Raw genomic sequence first — 16,527 nt, 5'->3', positions numbered from 1 at the left:
ACTCTGTGGCAAATACAGTACAGCAGCGAAGGCCCTGGGGTGACATTCTGATTCACTCCTTCCTTGCCTAGCATACTGACTGTGTGTTTTAATTATGCTAACCTTCCGTTTCCTGGGAACAGTGTTGCTGACAGGTGTTTACTGCGTAGGGTCGTGGTGCGCTCTGAAGACCCACTTAAAGTGCATTGGCGCGCCATTTAGTGCCTTAATAACCCTTAATCGTTTATAGCATTAGTTTGAAATTCTATTTTGCTTAGGAAAATATTACTGGAAAAGTTAAATAACGTGGACTTCCAAAAATTCTGGTTTCTAATGGCTTCTTGCCCTTGCTGCCCGTTCTTTCTGCAGAATGTGACAAGCTGAGGCGGGATGGATGCCGAAGTTCTCAGTACTATTCTCAGGGACCCACCTTTGCAGCCAGCTCCAGCCCGTGTGATGATTATCAAGATGAGGACGTGGAAACAGAGCGGAAGGTGAGGCTAGCGTCTGCACGGGCACCTGCAGCGCGGGCCCCTGCAGCACAGGCCCCTGCAGCACAAACCTCTGCAGCACGGACCTCTGCATTGCACCGTGCAGCAGAGGAAAGCTTAATGACCCAGAACAAACTGTTCCTTCTAGTTGAGTGTTGTCATAAGTTAATTTCTTGGTTTTGACGAAAGCACCCTGACTCATGTATGATTTCGTGCAGATGGGAAATGGGTGAAGAGCCCCCCAGGAGCTCTCGATACTCTGCTTGCAATTTATCCTCAAGCGTAAAATTGTCCTACTTTTTACACAAAAGAGAGGCAAGGCCATGATCCAAGAGATGCACAAAAGCAATGTTCCCTCTGTACATTTGTACATGTTGAATATCTATTGGGTAGCAGAAGATGTCTTGAAAAAATGTTTTGTTTTTCTTATGACCCGGAGCTCAACCACCTCTTAGAGAGCTCTGCGCTAGCCCTATACCTGAGCGGGGGAGGTCTGTATAGGTCTGTAGAGATCACCGTTGGAGGGATTCAGGACATGGCACCCAGTTCTGGTGAGGGTCCTCTTGACTGTCATATCACGCTGGATGTAGTGACAGGAATAAGGTATCAGAGAACAGGTCACATCTCATAACAGGATGCAAGAGAGTGGCTGGGCGGGTCCAACAAAAACTACCTTAGTTCTCCTCCAGAGCACACCCTGAATGACCTGTCAACTTGCCAATAGTCTGACTGTTTGAGAGTCTTGCCCCTGGAACCGTCCTCATAGGACTAAGCGTGCAAACTTGTGCCATAGAGGCATAAGCCATATATTCAAACCCCTAACAAACATAGAAAAACCCTGTTTTGAAAGTGGTATGTTGGGGCTGGGTGGTGGTGGCACATGCCTTTAATCCCAGCACTCAGGAGGCAGAGGCAGGCGGATCTCTGTGAGTTCGCGGCCAGCCTGGTCTACAAGAGCTAGTTCCAGGACAAGCACCAAAGCTACAGAGAAACCCTGTCTCGAAAAATCCAAAAGAAAAAAAAAGTGGTATGTTGGAATAGGCTGGGTGGGGAAGTAATGCCTCTACTTAGTTTTGTTATTACAGTGGCCAGTTCACTTGGTGACTCTGTGTACCTTTGGGTTCCTTTTCCTCATGCTGCCTCTTGTCGCACGCACAAGCGACATCAGAAAGTATGCTCCCTCGGTTCTAAATACATATGAGATATATGTATATATATATATGTATATATATTTGTGTGTGTGTGTGTGGTGGAGATTTTTATTTTCAGTGTCTCATTTTCATTGTAGTATGTGATGTGGACAGACAGTGAAATTAATTAAAGTAAGGGGATTGGGTTTGGCTTAGAAAGCACTTTTTGAAGATTTATTTTGATTGTTTTACTTTATGGGCACGCGTGAATTGGGAGTGTATGTCAGTGCACAGCATGCTGTTGCCTCGGAGGCCAGAAGAGGGCGTCAGATCTCATTGCCTTCTTTCCCACCTGGATAGTGGTGTGTGTGTGTGTGTGCATAAGTGTGTTTCCTAAAGGGTATGTTGACATGTTAGGCTAGTCTTTTCCTAAGGCATACAAAAATGGTTGTCTACTATTATATAATGGGACAAACAGGCATTTCAAAGTTGATCTGTTCTTGAATATCAAAAACTCTTATTCTTCTTTATTGGCACAAGTAGGGAAAATGAAAAGCAGAGGTGAAGTGTACAGTGAGATTTGTGTATATCCAGGGAGACCTCAGCCTTCCACTGATCCCCACAGCAGGAAAAGCCAATGGTGGGCCCAGAAATAGCGCCTAGGAATGAGCCAGAAATGGTGTCTGGGAGTGGCACGGTTGTATAAGCTGTGAGTATCCAAGCGTAAGGGGTCCCTGGCAGCAACTCGGTTAATCTTGGCAACTCTTCAAGATTCTAATAGAATGGAGACCTGATTTCTAAATTCTTACTGGCTGCTTACTCACCCTGACAACACAGGGGGATTTGCTTTCACTGTCTCCCCTGGAGCAGGAACCCGAAAGTGTGACCACAGACAGAGCTCTCGAAGCCTACATGTTCTTTCTTTTCTTTCCTTCTTAAAAAGTTTAATATTTATTTGTTGTTGCATGTGCTGGTGTGTGATGGTATGTGTGCATGTGTGTGCTGGTGTGTGCTGGTGTGTGTGCTGGTATGTGTGCATGTGTGTGCTGGTGTGTGCTGGTGTGTGCTGGTGTGTGTGCATGTGTATGGTGGTGTGTATGGGAGACGGTGTGTGTGTGTGTAGATGCACACATGTGAAGGTCAGAGACAAACTTTGGGGAGTCCTCTTCTTCTACCGTAAGTCCCACCTTTGGTCATCATGCTTGCACAGTAGCTCCCTACCTGCTGAGCTTCCTCGCGTTCTTTCTTAGCAAAGGGATCACAGGCTCCCTGACGTGTGTGGTAGAAGAGCTGTTCTCTAAGAACTTCAGACGCTCCCTCTGGGTCCCAGACGTGGACAGTGTCTGTACCACAGCCTTCCTATAGTTGAGCTCTCAGGAAAGCACAGGGCCATCGTAAAATCTTGCTTCTTTGCTCCCATAAAGTTTAGTTACTTTTGTAATTAAAAAAATCCAGGTTAATGCTTGTTCATTGGCTTGAAATCCTTGGAATACGTACGCCGTTACTGACGTTTGAAAGGAACTGTTCTTGTCTTTCTGTATACACCAAGTGTTACCAAGTTTTGGTTGTTTTGCTTTGGTTGTTCAGTCTGAATTTTATCTTAGTTTGTTAAGCAGTTCGCTTCAGATCTGAGGAAATAGCTTAGAGGCAGAATACTTGCCAGTCATGACCAACGTCTCCCCCACAAGAGACATCATAATAAATGTGCTTCAGAATAAAATAAATATCAAGTTGTTTTGTATTATAAAATGTGTTAGTGTTATCTAGATACATATTAATTCAATCGCAATAGGCCATGCCATCTCAGTTCCCTTTCTTGTTTCTGTGACAGCAGTACCCAGCGAAAGAAACTCAAGGGAGAAAGGTTCTGCCCACCATTGTGGGGAGGTCGGATGTAGAACTAGAAGCAGCTGGGATACCTTCGTGCTAGTGCTCAGCTTGCCTTCTTCACTCTCTTGCAATCCCCTGTCCAGGGAATGGCGCCGCCCATAGTGGGGAGGTCTTTCCATTAGGAAAATCCCTTGTAGTCCTCGCAGACAAGCTCACAGGCCAGCCTCGTCTAGACAACCCCTCATCGAGACTCCATTCCTGGGTCCTTCTAGATTGTCTAGATTTAGTTAACAACTCAAACTAACCATGCCACCAACATATTCAACCTCCTTTTCCTTCTTCCCACATTTTAAAAATTATTTTCTTTTAGGTTAGGGTACAGAGTAATGGGTTTCATCCCGTTATCATCATACACAGCTGTCATTATTCCGTATTCCCGTTTGTTCAGCCTCCATCTCCTCTCCTGGTGTCCCTTCCCATCTACTGTTTGGTTCTCTTTCTTCCCTCCGTTAGTCCACTCTTTAGCTTTCTTATTATCCTGCTTCCTCCCTTCTTTGCTTCCCTTCCTTCTTCCTTCTCTCCTTAAACCCTTGCCTTTGGGCTAAGTCTTTCCATGTTTTATTAACTCTGGTAATTTCTAGATTTTGTGTAGCACAAAAATACTTACTTGGGGCCAATGAGATGGTTCAGCCAGTGAAGGTTCCTGCCACCACGCTTGATGACCTGAGCTCAACCCCCAGAACCCAAATAGAGAACAGCACCCACAAGTTCTTCTCTGGCTTATACACACACACACACACACACACACTTTTTAACATAACTAACATTTTTTTTCAACCACTCATTTGCACCTCAGTATTGTATACCCAGTCTGGTGCTCTTAGAGCACCTAGGTATTTGACATTTTAGTAATATTTGGAAGAGAAAGTCTTCTGACCTGAGCTGTTGCATCAGGGAAGAGATAACTGTGGAATTAGATCCAGGAAGTGTTGGAGAAGTGGTGAGTCACAGTTCCCTTATTAGTAGGTGAGCAATTTCAGGACTCATCTCTGCTGCACTGTTCTGTAGCTCTTTCTCCAGCCACGCAAGGCTTTCGTGGCCCTACTGAGAAGGTTGAACATGGAATAATATTGATTTTTTTTTAATAGACAGTTCATTCACTTACAGCAAATATTTTATGAGGCAGCTCAATACGCCAAGCATTGTTCCACATCCTAAGGCTCCTTCCTGCTATTGAAGGAATAACAGCAGTGAACAGTTGGAATAATATAGTAAGTACCAGTGGTTATGAGATCCTTCTAGAGCATCAAGACTGCCGTATTAGATGGAAACATCCACCAAGGATGCAGTGGATTTGTCATTAAAGCAGAGCTTGGGGTGAAGTGTAAGAAAACCCACCCCCAATATCCCGGGAAGACCCCTCTAAGGAGGAGAGACAGTAAGACTGGAGACTGTAGCGTGCTTCCTGTGGGAACAGCTGGAGAGAAGGGCAGGAGGGTATCGGGCAAGGGGGAGAGAAGTGATGAGGACCGTGGGAGAGGCAGCCAGTGACCTCAGACTGATTGATTCTGGGTGAGATGAGAAGTCACTGGATGAGTGGAGCAGGGAAGTAATGTGCTCTGGGTTGCTAATTAATGTCGTTTATGAAGATGAGCTCGCAGGGAATTGATGACTGATGCGAAGAGACCAGACAGTAGGCGACTGCCGTAATCCAGGGAATAAAACACGCGTGGGGACAGGGGCAAAGGTGGCAATGGTAGAGGCTCAAAGTGTGTCTTGTGGACATTGCTGAAGTTAAAGCAATTGAGGATGAATCTGTGCTTTTTCTTCATCTTGAAGTGCTTGTTAGGAATTTTTCATTGTTTTATCTTGAAGTGCTTGTTAGAAATTTTTCATTGTTTTTCGTTATTATAGGAGTCTAGCCCATTGGCCCCGCCCTTTCCGCGCCTGCGCTCCTCTGACCCTGGTTTCTACCACGTGACCCATCATCATAGCCCCACCTTTGTCTGTTCTTTCAGCTGTGCTGGTGTTTCTTCCTCTGTCACGTGACCAGTGAAGTCTCACTTCTGGTTTGATCCAGGCTTCTTCCTGCTTTCTAGCCTAATTATCTCAACAGGCATAGAGAGAAGCCCCAGGGCATCTTAGATGCACCGCTAGCGGATGACCCTAAGCCAACTCTAGCACGCTAACTCTTCCGCTTCTGCTCTCTCAGGTTGCGCGTCATGCCTCTCAGGTCTCCAACCCCTGTTCTCCCATGGCTGGTGCAGCCTCTGGAAAACCAAGGCAATCAGAAACCACATGGCTGCCCCGCTTGCACCTGTTCCTATGTACACTCACCTGTCCTACCACCACGATGGATAAACGGTTGCTAGTCCTTTTCTCTCCCATTGTATCCCAAGTGCCCAGTGTTTGGCATGCAATAGGCACTTGGTGTCTTCCTAATGGAATGAATATGGCCAACCTCTAGAGAACGTTAGATGTGCAATTTGCCCCACCCTCTTTGGCCTGATGGCATCTTTCTTGCTTGCACCATAACCATCATTAGGTGAACACCCCGAACTTTCTTTCATCTTGAAGGAAACTTCCTTTAATCTTTCATCTCCCTCCAATTCCACCAGGTTTTCCGTTCCTCTTTATTTCTCCATAGAACTGTCTAGACTTGCTGTCTCGACTGCGTGTCTTCAGAGTTTCCCTTGAAGCCCTCCAAACCGCCACCCTTAGCTCACCACTCAAACTACCCTCGTGCCCAGTAGGCACTTCCGGGGTTCCACACCAGTGCCTCTCAGAATGCGTCTTCTCCTGTCAGTAGCATTTGACATCATTTGTGAATCTTCTTGGAGTATTTACTAAGCTTCCAGAAGACCACATTTCTTCCTAGTTCCCCTGCCCCTCATTGTGTGACTTCCTAGTCATGACTTCTCCTTTTCTTCTAGATGTCTTTCTAAACTGATACAGTAGGCTCAAATATGTGCCTCTATTCCTCTGTAACAGATTCATGCCTTGGGTGATCTCAGTGCATCCCCTTAGTTCTAAATCTCATGTGTGGAAGTTTTCTAAAATTCATTTTTTTTAAAGGCAGAATCTCACACTGTAACCAGGTTAACCTGGCACTTATAATGTAGCTTGACCCTACTGCTTCAGCCTCTGAATACTGCTATTACAGATGTAGACTCTCTTGCCCAGCTTTAAATATCAATTTCTTACCTAAACATAGACATTTATCTGTTGACTGTCCATCTTCCCTTACCATAGATTTATGCAAGTCCAAGTATGTGGTTCTCAGAACCCTCTTAAAAACACACCAAAAGAAACTCAGTCACGATAGCCTTTTCCATCTCGGTGAACCCGCACCATCCCACCAGGATTCTCAGTGAGAAACATCAGGCACATCTGACTATTGTGTCCACCACTGCCAGAAAACTCAGTGGCATTACTAATTCTTAAACTGCCTTTAAAAACATCTCAAATTTTTTAAAACCGAGCTGTGGTAGTGCACGCCTTTAATCCCAGCACTCGGGTGGCAGAGGCAGGAAGCTCTGAGTAAGTTCGAGGCCAGCCTAGTTCCAGGATAGCCTCCAAAGCTACAGAGAAACCCTGTCTCAAAAAATTGAAACAAATAAGCCAATAAATAAAACCCATCAAATGTGGGCATCCTGCACAGCGTAGGTCAGCATGTGGTCCATGAGAGCAGGTATAAGGCAGGTGAGCTAGTGAGGACCGCTCAGGTTTGAGCTGGTCAGTTCTCTGTGTACCAAGCTGGCTCGTAGTAGGACAGAAACAATGGGGAGAGTGACAAGGAGTTTGACTTGTTGCGTGGCTAGTCGGAAATCATTCACCTTTGATTTTATAATTTACGTGATATATCACATCTGACCCCAGAAAAGAGGGAATGTTTTTACAGGCCTGTCTTATGGAAAGTGGGCAGGGTGGGCTCAATGGTTTGAAACTGTTCCTGATCAAAAGGGAAATCTCACTTCTTTTTTTTTTAAGATTTATTTATTTTTATTCCATGTGTGGGAGTGTTTTGCCTGCATGTATGTATATGCATTGTGTGTGTGGGTGTGTGTTTATGGGAGTGCAATGTCTACGGAAGCCAGAAGGGGGCGCTGAATCCTCTAGAACTTGAGTTTCCACCAGCTGTGAGCTGCCAGTGGGTTTTGGCAACTAAACCCATGTCCTCTGCAAGAGCAGTAAGGACTCTTAATGGCTGAGCCATCTCTCCAGCTCCAAGTTCAGTTCTTCTTAACAGATTAGTTTAACACAAAGCCAGCTCTTGCCAGAGACTATAGGAAGCAGATTGACTGGCCAGTCTGTCTGATGAAGGTCAACTTTATCAATCATAAATCACTAGGAAACACAACCAGGAGCTCATTAAAAGACAAGTACTCCACATTTAACTGTGGTTTATGTTAATGACGATGTATGGACTTAGATAAAGTATGGCAATTGACTATTAATACTGAAAATATCAATAAATCTTGGAATAAAAATCATGTAATTCAAAATAGTAGATATAGACACGATATTTAATGCAATTTAACAACCATTCCCAATAAAACCCCAAAATGGAGTGGGAGTCAGGGAGATGGTTGAAGAATGCCTCCCGTGCCAACCTGATGACCTGAATTCTATCCCCCAAACCCAAGATAAAAGGAGGGAGAGAACCCAATCCTAGATGTTTTCCTCTGGCCTCGCCGTGCATGCTGTGGTGTTTCTGCAGGTCCCATCAGAATGCAACCTAAGAGAAGGATGCTCACTGCCACGGTCACTCCTTAACCCTGACAGGGACGAACTGTACAGCACAATTAGAAAAACGGTACTCTAGCAGGCATTGTCTCTGCGTGGCTGAGTGCTTCTAGGCACTCTGTGAGATCCTGAGTCCAATCCCTTGCACTGCTAAACAAACAACAAACAAACGTCATATCCCATATCAAAAACAAGCACACCATTTGGAACGTTTGAGGTTATATTACTACTCTTGGCACATTTTAAGTATGTGTTCTTGTTAAATTTAGAAAAACTGCGAATTCTAAGCTAGTATAAATAATGCAGTGCGATGATTTAGGAAGCTATCAAGTGAATATGCAGAAATCAGTAGCCTCCATATCTATAGTCAGGGTAAGAGGAGCCAAAGGTAACTTTAGTCGGGAGTGTATGCTCTCTGTACAAGTAAGCTGTAGAATAGTATGAAAGCGCAGAAATATGAGGTGAGGAGAAGTTCTCAGAGCAGAGGTCTCAGTGCACAAATGCTGTCGTTTCTTCCAGAGTTGATTTGCTAAGTTAACTCTATAGAGAAGGAGATTTGCTCTGTTCTGTCTTGGGGCTATTGGAAGAGGACCATGGGGAAGCTGGGCCCAGGCCTTGGTAGCAGGGGCGACTGGAAAACAGAAGAGCAACAGGAAGGGAAGCTACCTGTGAAGATTTGTAAGCTGTCGGGAATCTTGCGGTGTGGGCCCTGCATGTAGGGGCCAGCAATACTTGATACCAAAACCAGAATATAGTTAGAAACGAACTAGGTCTTCACTGGGTGTCGTAGGTCATCCAGCTGATGCTTCACATCAGATTGAGTCCTGTGAACAAAGATGGAGCTCTATGTCCTATCTCTGTTCTCTCATGTTAAGTCCTGTGAACAAAGATGGAGCTCTATGTCCTATCTCTGTACTCATTTAATGTCAAGGCTGCAATTCAGTTCTGACAATGTTTTAAAAAACAAAACACTTCATTCTCAAAGGGTGCTAACAACTTTAGAAAGTGCAGAAGAAGCCACCCTCAAGGGCAAATTCTCCCGGGAAAACCCTGTTGTGTTTCCTAGGGAGGTTGGGGGCAGCCTGGTGAGGAAAGACTGAAGAACACAGGAAGTACAGGAGCTAACACATGCTTAGGCTGCACAGGAGGTAATGCAAAGCATCTGATTTGCATCCAGCAAGGATTGCATTTCCCGAAGTGCTTGGTGTAGGGGCTCTGACCTAAAATGTAAGTTGTTGATAGAGCAGAGGGTGATGGCCAGACCCTTAGAAAAGAGACCCCGAGGGGTGGGTATTCTGCTTATTTACTGGGGCTAATTGTCCTAGAATAATTGTCCTAATTATTCCCCATGCAAGAACTCTTGCCGTGTGTAAGGCTCGACAGTCTGTTTAAGGGGTGAAGAAAGGTAATTTGCTAATGAGAGCCACATGTCTTTGATACTAAAAGCAGTAATGCGGCATGGCAAGAAGAAAGTTGAAATGATTTCCAAGTGTCTGTGCTGCCCGTATCTAAACAGCGGACAAACATGCAGGAGCGAAAAGTGCCCTCAGAAGCGGGTATTTCAGACATTCCAGAAAATGCCCTGTATTTCAGCTGTGGAATCGCAGAAGTCCCCGCTCTTTGTTCTTGCGTTGACTCTTCCCTTCAGCATTCAGTCCATGTGAGGTTTGCAGAGCGATCTGTTGCAGGTGCCAAAATGCTTCCCGCAGGTAGATAGGCGGGCTCTCCAGGTGCCATTGTGGGGGGCTGCATTGGACGGTGTGTTCGTGGATTCTGGGAACATGCACAGAGGCTCCATTGTCTGAGGGAAAGGGCACCAGGTGCCAGTTACTCAATCTCTTGCATAAAATTCATCCCCAGAGTGATGAGTTGGATTGGAATTTTGGCAATCAATTGTTGGCCTTGGTGGTAGTAACAGAAACTGAAATTGTCTTTTCTAGTTCCTGTTATTTTTTTTTTGTACCGGCATCCTGGAGGTGTTTTAGGTTTCGTTAAAGGAAATACTTAAAGCAAAGAAAGACTTTGAAGACAGCGGCAGGGGCCTCACTCCTTGCTGTAACCGGAGGCTCATTTGAACCTGATGCAGAGAGCACAGGTTCGAGACAGCTTCCCCACCTGTTCAAGCCGGTTCCTTTGCTTTCTTAAGTGTGCTTTGGTTTCTTTCACTGTAAAGAGATGAAGCCACATGTGGCTCGCGGGGGACAGCCCTGGTTTGCAGCTGCTTGCCTGTGTAATTATTAATAGCTCGGCTCTGCTCTCAAAGGCGTTGGAGTTTTGATGTAGATGGTATCTCACTGTGCTCTATCCCCCAACCCCAAAGAGTGTTACAAGGGTGAGCGGACGGATGTCCGGAAAGCCCTGTGTGTAGTGCCCGGAACGACATACTGTGTGCTCACGTAATGATGATTACTTTTATTAAACTGTCCAAGCCAGACATCAAAGAACATGGCACAATAGACAATGTCTGCTTTATGAAAATTTGGCCACCCTCCCAATCATCTTGTCTCTTATTCTGCCCACATGGAGTTTTCTGCCTGAAGCAATGGATTTGAGTTCTTTTGGCAGCTACTAAAAAAAAATATGATTATCCTGACTTTGCAGCTCATCCCCATCCGTAGGTACAGCTCCTACCAGCAGTCCTGCAGTTTCTAACTTTGTGATCCTAGCAGCACAGCTTAAAACTTTTCCAGAATTTGTCCCCTCATTGTCTACCGTTTTCCTTAAGAATCCTACAAAATGGGTGTTTTGATGCTTGTGATTGTTGTTTTAACGGTTTGGAATTTGAGACTCAGAAACAGGGAACACTTTCACACAATCGCACAACTAGAAGGCGTCAGGGAGAGCATGGGTCCAGGGCTCCTCAGACTCAAATCCTTTTTATTGTACCGTGTTACTTATTAAAAGGGTAGCATGGCCAACCTGCCCCCTCCCCCAATTTCTTTACTTCCGTTATGCCACTTTTGGGGCTTCTTTCTATCTATGTATCTATCTTTGGTTGGTCTGGCATTCCTAGTTAAGGATTCCGGAGGGTTTGGAGAGAGGAGCACCTTGGCATGACCTACAGTGTGAAAAGAGACTATACTGCTGGAAAGGGAGGGGTGAGGGTGGGTGATGAGCAGAAACAGGAAGAGGAGACAGTTACTGGGCTGGTTTAGGAGCCAGGGTGTTAGGAGATGTTGTTTGTCCTCCTCCAGTCGCTAAAACAAGTACTAAGTAACTTTTTGTAAGAACAAAAAGGTTGTTAATGTCTTGTAGACTGGAGGTTTCTGCCCACGAATGCTTGGTCTTCTTGTTTGTGGGGCCTGTGGAGAGTCAGCATTTCATGACAGAAATGAAGAATCAAGCAAAACCATCTACGTGTAGCCAGAGGACAAATACATCAGCAGGAGGAGGAGCAGAAATCCAGTCTCCTCTATGAGGGCATTTTCACCATGAACCAAAATCCTCTCATTTGGCCCCGCCTCCTAACAGTCCCAACATGGTTAGGTAGGATGAAGCTGGGAAGAGGCCTCTAACACACGGGGGATGTAACACATGGGGTAGATAACCATCCAGACCACATCTTTCTTAATAGAACCCATAGGAAAGACTGTCACTAAGACTCAGCGGGGGGTTCCTGGTCCCTGCAATGTTTGTAAACAGATTGGATCTGGGAGTTGAATCTTTCTGAAAGTCATCCACCCTGGCCTTTTCTGGGTTGGATGGTGGTACCGAGGAACAGCCACATTGCCCAGGAAATCTGCTCACCAGAGAAGAGAGGGTTTTGGGAGCTTGGTAAAATAGATTTGCTTTGTGAGTGAGCTGTCACACTGTAGCCAGCCCTGGGGACGATTCTTCTATGGCAACCAAAACTGCAGGGAAGTCCTGCTTCTCTGTGAAAGCGGTCCACTCTGACATCATCCAGAAAAGTAGGTTAGTAGGCCTGCGGAGCCTCCTCCGGGTGCTGAGGAGACAAGAGTGGTGCTTGTCGCTGGTCCTTGGTGATGTCACCTGGGAAAGGAACTCATATGTCGTCCACCAGCCCAGGCCTCCATAGCGTTTTTGCCAGGAGTTGCTTTCTACCCTCCAAATTTATGCTGCCTGTTCTGCTGGAGTAAACTTCTAACTCACTCGATTGAGATTCCACCTCAGACACGTGACTGTTTTACAAACTGCCATGATGTTCTCAAATGAAATCAGTTTTAATATGCATATGTGTGTGTCTGCACCTTGCAGATAGAGAAAAGTGTTAAAAGTCCGAGTTAACAAGAGTGTCGAAACTGCAAAAAGTCTGGAACCGATGGGTTTACACCAGTGGGTTTAGCTTCTGATGCCTCAGAAATCCATTTGATCAACTTGATGGTCTACTTATTTTATTATTGTATGAGTGTGAGCAAGCACATGCCATGTGGCATGTGGAGGTCAAGAGACAACTTGAAAGACTCGGTTTTCCCCTCTCATGTGAGTTCCTGGGATTGAACTTGGCAGTGGGAAGTACCAGTACCCACTAAGACATCTTGCTGGGAATTTTGTAAGATCTGTGTGTGATCTGATCATCAGACTAGTGTTCAGGTTAGTGCTATAGTCTGTTGTCAGTGACACACGCTCAGCTTATACAGAGAGTCTATTTGTCTAGTTACAACTATTAATCCACATTTTTGTAGATTACAAAGAAACTAGATGGTCTTTTGTGTTTTGCAAGTTAGCAATGGTAAACATAGATATTGAGATACTTAATTACACACACACACACGTTTTCGAGATTGGGGTTCTCTGTGTAGCCCTGGCTTTCTGTGTCTGCCATGCCATTGTATTTAGCAGTCACGACACATGCACATTTATTAAGACATTTATTAAGAGTCCCTCCTGGAGCAGAAGATGGCGTTTCAGAGAGGCTGGGACTTTGTACCATTCAGCCTTGTCCCTAGACCGTTTTTCAGATTTGTGTCCCTCAAGCAGTAGAAGGGATGGGTATTTTTCAGGCAGTCTTTTTTCATAACAGTAAACGGTGGTTGTAACTGGAGGTTTCTCTTCCGCCTGCCATTTTGCAAATAACCACACTGAGGCTTAATATTAATTACAAACTGTCTGGCCTATTAGCTCAGGCTTATATTAACTAGCTTTTACAACATAAATTAACCCATTTCTATTATTCTATGTTTTGCCATGAGGCTTGTGACTTGTTACCTCACATCTTGCTTCCTCGGTGACTGCTGTTGTCTCCCTGACTCTGCCTTCTTTCTTCCTGTCTCTCTGCTTGGATTTCCCACCTAGTTATATTCTGGTCTGCTATAGGCCAAAGCAATTTCTTTTTTAGCCAATGGTAATAAAACATATTCACAGCATAGAGAGGAACATCCCACATCAAGTGATGGAAGTGGCCTTGTGTCTGAGGTGACATGATGATCTAATTATTCTTTATTAATAGAAACTTGGGAGGCAGATATTGGGGTAAGAACCTGAATGGTCAGAGAAGGGGTGGAGAAGAAATCAGGGATCTGCCGTTTCTTCTGTTCCTCCATCCAAAAGGCTGCCTTTCTAAGCCCCGCCTTCCTGCTCCTGTCTCTCCGTCTCTCCTCAGTCCTCTAAAACCTCCATGTTTAATTTTGGTCAGCTAGTGGCTCGCTGCGCCTTCTGATTCAAAGCAAGCCTTATTGTCAGAATACAGTCAAAATATCACTCAACGGTGACAGACTGATGTCTTTCTGTATTTCTATTTCTTCCATGTGTTCCTTACATCCTACAAGGCATCCAGACACGCCATTTAAAGCTAGATAAATCTTTATGAATGCAAACAAGTCATGAGTGGGGGGGAAGAGAGAGAGAGAGAGAGAGAGAGAGAGAGAGAGAGAGAGAGAGAGAGAGAGATTCCTTACCAATACTAAATAACAGTTACCTTTGCTCCAGGGCCTTAGCCAAGAGAGGTTAAAATGACCTGGGAGCTGCTTACACAGGTTCATGACCCTATCTTTTTCAACAACTAATTTCTATAGTGGCGTTTCAGTTTAAATTCTATAAACTTGATTATTCCTTTCACGTTTATTGGCTATTTCCTCACAGCAAGCCAGGAATTTTGTTGTCGTTTTGTTTTAAGCGTGGTGCATTTATTTTGAGTTCTTGGGCCATCCTCATTACAGAACTGGCTGCCCGGGAGCTCTGGTGAAGTCTTGTTTAAAATGCTTGCCAACACAGCTTTCTTGCTTACACGTCTTCGGGTATTGCACAGAAGGGCACTGAAGAAGGCCTCTTCAGGGAGAACGCAGCTAAAATGTTGTCCTTGAGTTCCGATAAGGCCCAGAGCGCAGCGTTAGTGAGCCTCTTAGAACTTAACAATTTCACACTGAGTTTTTTAAAGCCCACATAGATAGCTTCATAAGCACCAAATGGTTGAACAATGGCTCCATCGTTTTGTGTGTGAAGCATTCCTGGAGGTCAGAGCCTAAAGGAAATAGGATTGAAGCTAGAAATTGCTTTGAGCAAAACTGAGTTTTAATACAGATAGAAAGTGGTGGCCTTAGCGATGACATTTTTTCGGGCTTCTGATGTTAGACAAAATCCATAGGCTTTTAACCATGGCGGAGTTAAGCAAAACTGGAAGGCTATAAAGATTCTGTAAGTCAGCAAAACCTCTGCTATGCCGGCATTCTGCAGACGAAGGACACAGCGAATCATGTGTGGAAGGTCACGCGGAGATTATTGCTCTGCTCTTAGAAGGGGAACGGTTTTGGGACTTGCTTTAAGTTAGTCTCATTTTTTAAATAACTACTTGTAGCTGTTCCTGCTAATTACATACATTGTTTCTCTCTCCCACGGCAGTGTTCTGTCTCTTCATCTGAAGAAGAAAGATTTATCAGCATCAGACGACCTCGGACGCCAACCTCAGCTGACTTCTCCGACCTTCACACTCAGACAAACTGGACCAAGTCCCTGCCGCTGCCAACACCAGAAGAGAAGACGCGGCAGCAAGCCCAGACAGTCCAGGCTGATGTGGTTCCTATTAACATAACTGGTATGTTTGCAGGGTGGACAGAGTCAGGGTGTCCTTGGGAGAGTGCCTTTGGCTTTGTTAGCTCTACGCTGTCAGCATTTTCTTTATGCACCCAAGTGAAGAGCTGTGGGGTGGCCTCCTACTCTTTATGTGATGAAGAAAACACTAGAACTGTATATGTGTGTATGTAAAAAAAACACATGCTGTTTGTTAAATAAGGGAGAACTCGATGGTTCAACCATTTGTGGAGAGATGGCTTTTGAACTGCACTGTTCTTAACTAAGATTTTGGTTCTGTAGGAATATCCTGTCTTTGTGGTCCTTAGCGGCAAAAACTGTATACTATCATAAGAAATATTTCTAGAAATGAGAAGGAAATGTTTCATTCTGTTTATACTGATTATTTTCTTACCTTTTGTTTGCTCAAATGGAAAAGAAGGAATGTTTGAGATAAAGGCATCAATTAAATTGTAACCAAAGCATATCTTTAAAAAAAATCTCAGTAGAATGATAAGAGAGTATGCCTCAGTTTCTAAAAGCTGAGTCTCAATCCTCAAGTAAAGATTCAAGGGAATGACTTTAAGAATTGGCACATTGGCCATACTGTGGCTACTAATTGTTGAGTTGAATCATTGACTCTTTAGATGATTAAGGCAACAAGTAATAGAACACAAAGAGCTCCAAGCTGAGCATAACTTTAGAAGAGCTGTTCACAAAGAGCCCGGATTTGCCGTCTTTATTCCGCCGGTGTCTCCCAAGAGAACTGGTGAGCAATGTGAGTGAAGGGGCACAAAATACAAAATGGTAAAGCGTGGAAGGACTCTTAAAAGAAATCCCTCACTAGCTCAGAATTGAGAAATAGATGGTTATTTATTTAGGAGTAAACTCACAAATCAGAATCCTCTGCTGGAACTGAGAACAAAACCTGAATCCATCAACCAGAGAGAAAACCGACATAGGCTCTACATGGGCTTATATAGTATAAGAGGCCATGCACCAGTGGGCGGGTAACCACTGGCTGTAAGACTTCCTAGAGCAGTAAAGAGTTCATAGTAGCTGGACCAGGCCCCGAGTTTAGTCCTCAGTGTGTGTGTGTGTATGTCCACACACATGAACTCATATTGCCATCAACTATGTTGGTGTATTACATAGGAATAAGTGATTAGTGTCATATACACAGAATCCACACAAAGCCTTCTCTCTATGTCCTTAAAACTGGCTGACCGAGAGGAAGAAGTTTTCATTGACTATTAGGATGAAAGCCTACTGCATCCTATCTTTTGAGGCTATTACTGTTGGAAGGCTTGTTACCATGGTACCAGTAAACTTGCAAAGCATAATAACATTTAGATAAGATGTGTTGTTTTTTTTTAAAACAGAGTATA

The 16,527-nt window shown here is 44.5% G+C and overlaps 1 protein-coding gene across 6 annotated transcripts in view; it reads left to right on the top strand.

Annotated features, from left to right (window-relative positions):
• Positions 1-16,527, top strand: part of Nhsl1 (NHS like 1) — a 229,879-nt gene that overhangs the window by 186,245 nt on the left and 27,107 nt on the right. For all 6 annotated transcript variants that reach the window (XM_075948249.1, XM_075948232.1, XM_075948238.1 and 3 more), the window contains exons 3-4: positions 349-473; positions 14,972-15,164. In XM_075948249.1, the coding sequence (XP_075804364.1) occupies positions 349-473; positions 14,972-15,164 (318 nt within the window). The remainder of the gene's footprint in view (positions 1-348; positions 474-14,971; positions 15,165-16,527) is intronic.

This window comes from Microtus pennsylvanicus, chromosome 1 (genome assembly GCF_037038515.1).
Source record: "Microtus pennsylvanicus isolate mMicPen1 chromosome 1, mMicPen1.hap1, whole genome shotgun sequence".
In the NCBI taxonomy this organism is placed as follows: domain Eukaryota; kingdom Metazoa; phylum Chordata; class Mammalia; order Rodentia; family Cricetidae; genus Microtus; species Microtus pennsylvanicus.
Note: the sequence above shows the minus strand (reverse complement) of the source record. Positions and strands in the feature narration are given on the sequence as shown.